This window comes from Chenopodium quinoa, unplaced genomic scaffold (genome assembly GCF_001683475.1).
Source record: "Chenopodium quinoa cultivar QQ74 unplaced genomic scaffold, ASM168347v1, whole genome shotgun sequence".
Classification (NCBI taxonomy): domain Eukaryota; kingdom Viridiplantae; phylum Streptophyta; class Magnoliopsida; order Caryophyllales; family Amaranthaceae; genus Chenopodium; species Chenopodium quinoa.
The window spans coordinates 1,377,347-1,387,374 of record NW_018744240.1 but is presented as its reverse complement, the minus strand read 5'-3'; the positions used below and the strand labels follow the sequence as shown (position 1 = coordinate 1,387,374).

The window sequence follows — 10,028 nt, the reverse complement described above, 5'->3', positions numbered from 1 at the left end:
ATTTGGTTTAATATGGTCAAATTCAACCATGAAACCTCTAGATAAAACCATGAAACACCGCACCTCCATGCTGCGCCACCGTAGAACCACCACATTACTTCGTTGTTGCGAGAACCGCCACCGTAGAGCCACCTTCAAACTAGAGACAAGGAGAAAGGGACGGAAATAACGAGAGAAGGAGAAGGGAAAACGAGAAGAATAAAGAGGAGTTCACAGAGAAACAGAAGAGGAAAAGAGGAAAAGAGGAAATTAAAGAGAACGAAGGAGAAAGAGAATGAAGGAGAAAGAAGAAACAGAGAAAGAAAGAAAGAGAAAGAGGAACAGAGAAAGGGAAGAGGAGAGGAGAGAGAAAGAGAAGGAGAAAGGGGAAGGAGAGTGGCGGAAATGAGGGAAGGGGGGATTGGGCTGTTTTAGGGTTTGGGTTTTGAAGGGTTTTCTTATTTTTTATTTTTTTTAATTAAGATTCCGACGGAAATTCCGTCGGAAATTTCCGACGGAATACTAATCCGTCAGAAATTTTCGACGGATTTTAATTCCGTCGGAAGCCTATAGTTCCGAGGGAATAAATTTCTGTCGCAAGAATTTCGACGGATTTTCCGTCGTAATGTACCTTTTCCGACGGAATTTTCTGACAGACCCTAATTCCGTCAGAACGATTTCATCGGAAAACGGCCTATTTCTAGTAGTGGAGGTAAGTTGTGTGATGATAGGATGAAAGTATGTTAATGTGTTTTTACTACACTTATGTACTCAGCATTGCTGATTGTATGTTTGTATGTTTGTTTGGCCTTATCTTTACCTTGGCCCTACGACGACCCATTTTTAATGACGAGTAGTGGGGACAAGTAGAGAGAAGTTTTTCAAGTGGTGAAGCATATTCATGATGGGAATGAGTGAAGAGCGAATCATGCTTAGTTTCCATAGGAATATGATGTGTTTATTGCTTTGAATATTATTTATTTTATTATGATCATGAGACTAATGCAAAGGTTTTAAATATCGTTTGATTTAAGGGCCTACAATGGTTCCAAGTTGCAGGTTGACTTCATTTGACTTTTACTTTCGTTTGGTTTGACTTTTTAAAGTTGACTTGTTTTTAAATGGTTTTAAAGATAGTCTTCCACTGTGTGAGTCTTTGATATTTGCCTTAGCCATTATCACGGTGGCAGTAATGTCTTAGATTTTCCTACTTCGTATTTTAAAAGGGCAAAATTGGTATTTTAAAGGAAAGGAATTTCTAGAGTGTTACATGTGATTTGTGGGGTTCTTATAGACATGCTTCGTCTTGTGGAGCTTGTTATTTTTTAACCATAGTTGATGATCTTTCTCGTGCGCTGCGGGTATATTTGTTGGATGAAAAAACATAATCTTTCTCGTGCGCTAATTTCCGTGCCTTGAGATTTCAAGCTCACTTATCAATTTATTTTTGGGGGGAGTGTGTTCTTGCAGCTGCACATTTAATTAACCGAACCCCATCTCCCTTGTTAAAAAATAAAACACCCTTTGAACAGTTATTTGGTTATTCCCTGTCTTATAATGCTTTCCATACCTTTGGTTGTTTATGCTTTGTCCACAATCAAAAAACAAAAGGTGATAAATTTGAGAGTTGGAGTAGGAAATGTGTCTTCTTGGGGTATCCATTTGGAAAAAAAGGGATGGACTTTGTATGATCTTGACAAGCGAGAATTTTTTCTGTCACCAGATGTGAAATTTTTTGAGGATGTGTTCCCATTCATTGATTCTACCACGGTAAACATTGAGCCGGAAAGAGTTGTTCCCATGTATGATGATGTTGTGATTGACGAAGATTATGGATATGATGGCAGTCTCAGGGCTATACCTGATGGCACGGACACTCAGCAAAATCCATTGGGCGATGGATGCCTGGCCGACCAGTAGGGCATTGCTACTGCCCAACCCGCTTGCCGACCAGCGCCCGCTGGATCACAGCAGCATGGGCAGCCACAACAGCTCGTGCCGCACAACAACGAGCTGCACAGCAGTCAGCAGAGCCAGGCCAGCCCGAGACACATTCAACCGAGCCCCCTAGTTCTAGTCAGCCTGATTTGGGAAAGGGTTTTCGAGTAAAAACACCCTCGGTTCTTTTGCGGGATATGTGACTCATACTATTATTGCAAAAAGTCCATCTTCGCCAACACCGATTCCACAGCAAAAATAAGGTACCCCGTATCCTATAAAACACTATATTAATTGTGATAATTTTACAGTCAATTATCGTACATTCTTGGCAGCTATAATTTCGGGTCATGATCCAAAATCTTTCATGGAGGCCGCTGTGATGTATGAAGGGTGGAGGAAATCAATGCAATTAGAAATCCGAGAAACGGAGGGCATTGACTACAATGAGACTTTTGCTCCAGTAGCAAAGATGACAACTATCTGAGCCTTCTTAGCAATAACAGCCTCGAAAAATTGGGAACTACTTCAGATGGATGTGCATAACGCATTTTTACATGGTGATCTTGAAGAAGAGGTGAACATGAAATTGCCCCCAGGGTTCGAGAGCTCTAAGACGAAATTGGTGTGCCGATTGCGGAAGTCGTTATATGGTTTGAAGCAAGCTCCGTGTTGTTGGTTTGCAAAGCTTGTTACAGCTCTGAAAGGGTACGGGTTTCTTAAATCACTACTAGAAAATAGGCGATTTCCGAAGGAATTTTTTTTGTCAAAAACACCCTAAAATCTGTCGTCACAAGAGTATTTGTAGGAAAAACGACCTTTTCCGACGGAATCCAGTCGTTGGAAGAGATTTTTCGGCCTGGAAAAGTCCGTCGGAAAAGTCAATCAAAAAAATTAAAAAAATCAGACCCACCCCTAGACCGAACCTCCTAAGCCACCATCAAAAATCACCCCACCACCACTGCAATTCACCCCCCAACACCGCCTAAATTCACCCCACTACCACCAAAACCACCATAACCCACCACAACCGAAATCCCAAACCCACAACAAACCCACAATCCACCACCACCGATAACCCTAACCCACAACCGAAACCACCCCAACCAAACCCCACCCGCACCAAACCGAAACCACCACCACTAGAATTTAACCAAAAATTATGAAATTTACCAAACAAGCATGAAAATTACCAGAAAAAATTAGCAACTATAATTAGCCAAAAAAACCAAAAATTACCCAAAACAATTTAAAGAAATAAATAAATATACAATTATTTTACAAAATTTATTAACTAATATTACAATGACATCATAAAATAACTATTATTAAAATTAAAAAAATAAAAATAAAACTAGATCTGGATGTTGTAGAGCCGTTGTTGTTGTGCGTTGTTGTTGCGGCTGTGTTGTTGTTGTTGCGCCGGTGTTGTGAGCAGTGGTGGTTTGAGATAGGAGGGGAAAAAGAAAGATGCGGTGGTGGTGGTTTGAGATCGGAGGGGAAAGAAGAATAAAAAATAGGAGAGAAGGAAGAGGCCAGAAAGAGAAGAGGAAAGAGAAAGAGAAGATCGAAGAGGAAAGAGAACAGGAGAGAGGAGAGAGAGAAGGAGAGAGAAAGAAGGAGGAGGTGGAAAGAGAAACTGAGAAAGAGGGTGGGGGATACATTAGGGTTTTATTATTTTAAAAGATGTTTCTTTTTTTTTTTTAAATATTTTCCGACAGAAATTCCGTTGAAAATTTTTGACGGAATATAAATCCATAGGAAATGGTAATTTATGACGAAAATTTCCATCGGAAAGTACATATATTCCGACGGATTTGTATTTCCGACGGACTTCAGATAAAAATGTTGAACTCGTCGGAAATATTCGACGGAATAAAAATCCGTCGGAAATTTTAATTTTTCCTACGGAATTATGCGTCCGTCGAAAATAGCCTGTTTTCTAGTAGTGAATCCTACTCTGATTATTCTTTGTTTACATTCACTAAGGGGCATGTTCAGATTAATGTGTTAGTCTATGTTGATGATTTGATTATTTCTGGCAATGATTCCGCTGCGTTATTGGCTTTTGGAGCTTATTTGGGTGATTGTTTTAAAATGAAAGATCTAGGTCCCTTGAAATATTTTCTTGGCATTGAGGTGGCACGAAGTGCGACAAGTTTATTTTTGTGTCAGCGTAAACATACACTAGACATTATTTCTGAAGTAGGCTTGACAGGTGCAAAGCCTAATGACTTTCCGATAGAACAAAATCATAGATTGGGACATGTGAATGGTGAGTTACTTGTGGATTCAATTCGAAGGCATATCGTCGACTTAATTATCCAACGATTGGTTTATCTTGCGATGACACGACCGGATCTAGCCTATTCCGTGCACATTCTATCTCAGTTTATGCAGATTCCACGAACAGAGCATTGGGACGCTGCCTTACGTGTGGTTCGATACTTGAAGGGTACACCAGGGCAAGGGATTTTGCTTCGGGCTGAGAGTGAATTGACACTACAGGGGTGGTGTGACTCAGATTAGGCCGCTTGTCCAATCACTCGTCAATCTTTGACAGGTTGGTTAGTGTTCTTAGGCCAATCACCAGTCTCATGGAAGACAAAGAAGCAGCATACGGTTTCTAAGTCGTCAGCATAGGCAGATTACCGTTCTATGGCAGCAGTAACTTTTGAACTGAAATGGTTAAAAGGTTTGTTATTGAGCTTAGGAGTCCATCATCCCAAGGCTATTCCATTGTTTTGTGATAGTCAATCAGCTCTACACATTGCTAAAAATCAGGTTTTTCATGAAAGAACCAAGCACATCAAAGTTAATTGTCATTTTGTACGAGATGCCATTACAGATGGTATTATTGCTCCATCGTATGTGTCTACAAATTCTGAGTTAGCGGATATTTTTACGAAGGCACTTGGTAAACAACAGTTTGATTTTCTATTGTCCAAGTTGGGCATTCTAGATCCCCACCATGCTCCAACTTGAGGGCGAGGGGGGGGGGGTGTTATGATATATGATATATATGATGAAGATTTGATTAGGATACTTAGTTGGCAAAAGATAGAGTTATTTTAAGTTGTTATCATAGCTAATATTCTTTTCATATTTATCTTGTACACCAATATATATTTCGGCTAAGAGCCATGAATACAGTCAAGCAATTATTCTCCATTATTATTTGACATATAATGATGAATCTATGACACTAAAATCTATGAATAATTGAAGATACAACAGTATCTCAAATTCTCATGCCACCTTATTGATGATCTGCAAATACATGCCTTAAACCTCGATCCATCGGACCTTGTACCATATTTTCTCAAGGCCATTCATTACTAATCAAGAAAAGAAGTTTAGCATGCCATACCCTCAATCTAAATAATAGCCAGCTTGAGAAGCACATAATTTTTGATGGGATTATACAAAGAGTGTATGCCTTGATGTTAACTCGATCCTCCACGTATAGCCGTGAAAAATAAGTGAATTCACCCTTAGATCTAGTAGTTAAAATAAAGTAACAATACACATTTTGCATTGGCCTGGGTTGTTCAATATACGTACGTGACAATCTAGCTCTAAACAATTTTATTATTATTATTTTTTTAAGGTAAGGAAAATAACATTAGGAAGCCCTCCTAATGAGGGAAATTCCTAACGTAAGCTCAAAAACAAATTGATTCCAACAATTTGATCTAATTTTATATGTACTAACCGTACCACTTATTGAGAGGTTTAAAAGTATAATGAAAGGTACCAAACTATCGATCAAAACGAGAGTGAGGGATAGCTCAGTTGGTAAGAGCTTTCCTCCTGGTTCCAGGTGATCCTGAGATCGATTCTCATCCCCGCCCTAGAGGCTCATATGAACCAAAAAAAAAATCGATCAAAACAAGTGACATTAATTAAGTGTACTTAAAAATTGGGACAAAGAATTTTGTTGCAAACAAAAATTAAATCAAATAATTTATGTGAAACACAATACAAACAATTGATGAATTTTCTATTTGAATCTTAATAAATACTTTGTATGAATTTATATAACCCGAATAAAAGAAAATCATTTTTTTCCAAAGGCCACGATTGTATGAGTAAATTCCAATTTTGGTATACATGTACATGCATGTATATATGAATTAATTTTCTAGAAGAAATTGGCTATGCTTTTTTGGAGGACATCATGGACAATGATTTTGTAAGCGGCTTCCGTTGGATGAAAACTATCCCAAAATACATATTTTGAGGCATCTTTGCAAGTCCCAATATTTAGCTTTGTACAGAGAAAAGTCACCTCTAATTTTCCTGTGCCACAACATCCTTTGTCTATAACTGTAAATCCTGTAAAAAAAAAAAAAAAAAAAAAAAAGAAATTAAATCAAAATTTGGTACGTTAAATTAAATTACGTTCATATGAATGTACTCCGTATTACATGATGCATGACATGAATCTAATTAAGTGTTGAAAAACTTTATTCTTAACACTACTATACAGTATGCACCACAAACTTCATGTGTCCTTTGTATTATTCTTAATGTCTCCTTGTATAAAAATACAAACGAGTAATATTTTATCTTTATTTTTTTATTTTCCGTAATTACATGTTCATTATTAATTTTATATTCATTGAAATCAATTATTCTTTGACTTTTTGTTGCATTATCAAGCTAAGGCTTCCTGCTTCCATTTAATGAAAGTAACCATAAAACTATATTATAATCTCAATTAATTATTCTTTAATCACCATGCATAATACATTAATATCTATTGTAAAGAAGAAAAAAGAGCAGAATGAGTACCTGATTGAGAAGGATTGTTTATGAGATTGAGTAATGGGTTGTAGATGTCGAGGTACACGAATCTGGATCCTGCAAGCTTTTGATTTAGGGAATTCAGCTCGGGAAAGAGCTTGTTGTTGAAAATAATAGCAGCTTCATTTTCATCCTTAACACAAGATCTAAATAGACCACCATGCAAGGTTCTTTGTGATGGAAAACACCCACATGGTGGTGCACTGATTACACCTATCCTTCTTGCCCCCAATTCGTATAGTTCCTGGAAGTTTCAAACATTATTGTTTAGGTTAACACAAACTCAACAACCAAGAATTATTTTCTTGCTATTATTAATAACATACATGTTAACATACACAAACATACTGCCTACGTTTATAAATACATGCAACAAATTGACTTTATTATACACTTTTTAAAGCATAAAATTCACCTAATTTGTTGCATGTATTGAATACAATTTTTTATTTGATATCTTTTTTTTACAAATATACTTCATATAACTTATGTAGTTACCTGCACAAAAGAGGACGCCCAGTTGACCATCATGCCAGTATATGTTGAGACATTGTAACGAAGTCTTTCAACTGGTAATGAAGAGAAATAAGTGTTTGTAATGTCATTGCTTCCTGCTGAAATGAGGTATACACTTTGAGAAATGATGGTGGATGTTGTTTTTTCTCCTACTGCAGCCTTGAGCTTTTCTATATACCTTTTGAACAAATTCAATTGTTTTTGTAATGTCATTACATTCTGCACTCGATCAAAACATTAATTCCTGTTAGTCATATAGTTTAGACATTTACCGAGTATACTAATTAAAATTGAAACCCACGTTCTTTTATATTACTCGTACTGTTGCACGTACTACGTACACATGAATGCCATTTAATTAGCCTCTTCGTCTTTTGATTCTGCACATTTGCATTTGAAGGTAGTCGAAATTTTCTATGTTGACCATATAATTCTCTATGCATGATTAATATAGATACTAATGTAGTAATAGTCAAAGGTGTGTTTTGAAAACCGTGAAATTAAAAAGTAAATAATTTAAAAGACAAATGAGCTAATAAGAGTGAGTTATAGTGGTACATTGTTGTGGTAAAACTAACAAGTCAAACAAAGCAAGTTCCTATGACAAGCAAGTGAATTCTTAGAGAAGGGGAATAGCTTACAGAGAGATACCGCTAATTTTGCAGATTTAGGATCGTAACCAGCAGCACCCGATGCGAAGCTGACACCAGTAAGGAGGTCACTAATGTTGAGCGTTGGATCCAAATATGGAGGCACAAAATCTTTTATTCCAAGCTCTTCGGCTACAAGAAACAAAGTTGAATAATAATATATTATAGCAAATCAAGAGATTACCAATTAAAATTACTAAAGGAACATGATGAAAGTCTAATAAGACTATATTATTGATTGATTAATTTGGTTTAAAAAATACTATTATTGACAATTAATATTACTAATCCGCCCTAAATTAACTATGTTTGCAACGCAAGGACACTATATGATGGATCCCATGAATACATATGATCTAAAAGGGATTTAAACAACAAACTAATAAGAAAATGAGAGAAACGTACTAAAGGTACATTATACATTATTAAGCACTCCGTATACAACACGCCTAATTACTGTGAATCACAACAAAACAATATACTTCGTATATCTTAAAGTTTGACTTTTTTATGATATGGCGTTACAATTTTTCTGGTAGTTGTCCATTATTTATGCGAAGTATAATATAAACCAATCTAATTAGGACTTCAACCATCAACTTAACTCTTTTTTTTTTTATTGAATTGCTCCATTAATATGGTATCAGAGTTAGCGTGACAAGAATGTCATTAATTCAAATACTAGTATCGACCCCTCCTTTTCAAAGTAAAATATTTAAAATCAAGTATGTAAAGCTTCATGTGGCATCAACCTTTTAAACCCAATGCCTCTCATGTGATGTCAAAAGTATGTAAATATTACTGTAGAATATAAACAAATTTGGTGACTTTTACCATTAGCTTTAGCGGCTTTTAGTTGAGTTTGTCCATTGACACCAAACTAATTAACTCATTTTTTTTCTATTTATAAGAGTAAATGTTACTCTGTAATAAACAAGAAAACTATTACTCATATATTCAAACATTTGAAAAGTCAAAAATCTAATTAAATGGAAACCCATGGACACTCAATAGAAAAACCTTTGGCATAAATACAAGACCGTCTAGCTAGCAAGCAAAGAAAAAGGACAAGATCAAAGTAGAATTGAAGCTAACTTACCAAAGAAATCAGAGGGAATTTTGCCATTACCGAATCTTCCAGTAGCTACACCTCCAGGAAAGTCTCTCCCATAAGGTGGGAAATCTGCTCTTCCAATAGTCTTTATGTAATTATTATTTCCAGGATCAACTATTGAATCCCCAAATACTAAAGCAGCTGGTACTTTTCCTTTTTGTAGAAATTCTATGGCATTTACATAATTATGCATAAATGTTGCTATAATCATATTATAAATCACTATTGTATTGATAATTTTTTTATAAGATCTGATGTATAATCCATCATTTCCCATGAAATTTTTCATTCTTGATTTATCTCTTTAGTGTGCTTTTGATGTATGCTTTAATGTCACACATGCACGTATTTATATGTGAAGATTTTATTCTCACAAAATAAAATATAAATTAAATGATAAACGTGAAAAGTTTATATATACTAATTAAATTGAAGTCAACAATTTGTGAATTATGCTTTATGTATGAACCCAGCATCCTTGTGATTATTTTGATATACTAAAAGATTTTCTATATTTTGGTGGGCCTAAATTTTATTCTTCCAACGAATAATAGAATGAAGAAACTTTAATTTGATTGATATTGATGAGTTTTTATTGATTAATTGATAATTATATTATATACAGCACTTAAGAGACAGCAAGAGTTATGGACATATCATGGAGACAAGGATGCATGTTTAATTTAATGTATTATATGTATAACCTTATCAGATATTCAGATCAGAGACAATGATTAGTAATGGTTTGATTATAAGATTAAATTAATGGTTTATATTGTATGTACTTATGAATGATAAATAATTAAATACGTGGTAATATAAATCCTTATATTATTCAACCAAATAAAAGCTTAAATTGAGATGGTTGGAGTTGCATAATTGATTTTATATGATTATGTCCCCTCATAAAATTTTAGAGGATGGGGAAATACAATAGTTCCCAATGTCGCTTAAAATCAAGTTATAATACTCAATCATATGTCAAATTTATCTAACAAAATTATACTTATACGAATTGCAAT

The 10,028-nt window shown here is 35.3% G+C and overlaps 2 protein-coding genes across 2 annotated transcripts in view; one reads left to right on the top strand and one right to left on the bottom strand.

Moving 5' to 3' along the window:
• The first annotated feature begins 2,449 nt into the window (after positions 1-2,449).
• On the top strand, positions 2,450-4,446 carry LOC110694789 (uncharacterized mitochondrial protein AtMg00810-like). Its single transcript, XM_021871959.1, has 2 exons — positions 2,450-2,542; positions 3,907-4,446. The coding sequence occupies exons 1-2, from the start codon at positions 2,450-2,452 to the stop codon at positions 4,444-4,446; spliced, it is 633 nt and encodes a 210-aa protein (XP_021727651.1).
• An 881-nt stretch (positions 4,447-5,327) lies between these two features.
• The window catches only part of LOC110694788 (GDSL esterase/lipase EXL3-like), a 6,721-nt gene continuing 2,020 nt past the window's right edge, over positions 5,328-10,028 (bottom strand). The window contains exons 2-6 of the mRNA XM_021871958.1: positions 8,992-9,308; positions 7,894-8,024; positions 7,225-7,461; positions 6,715-6,970; positions 5,328-6,255 (exon numbers count right to left, since the gene is read on the bottom strand). Coding sequence (XP_021727650.1) covers positions 6,062-6,255; positions 6,715-6,970; positions 7,225-7,461; positions 7,894-8,024; positions 8,992-9,308 — 1,135 coding nt within the window. The 3' untranslated portion in view covers positions 5,328-6,061. The remainder of the gene's footprint in view (positions 6,256-6,714; positions 6,971-7,224; positions 7,462-7,893; positions 8,025-8,991; positions 9,309-10,028) is intronic.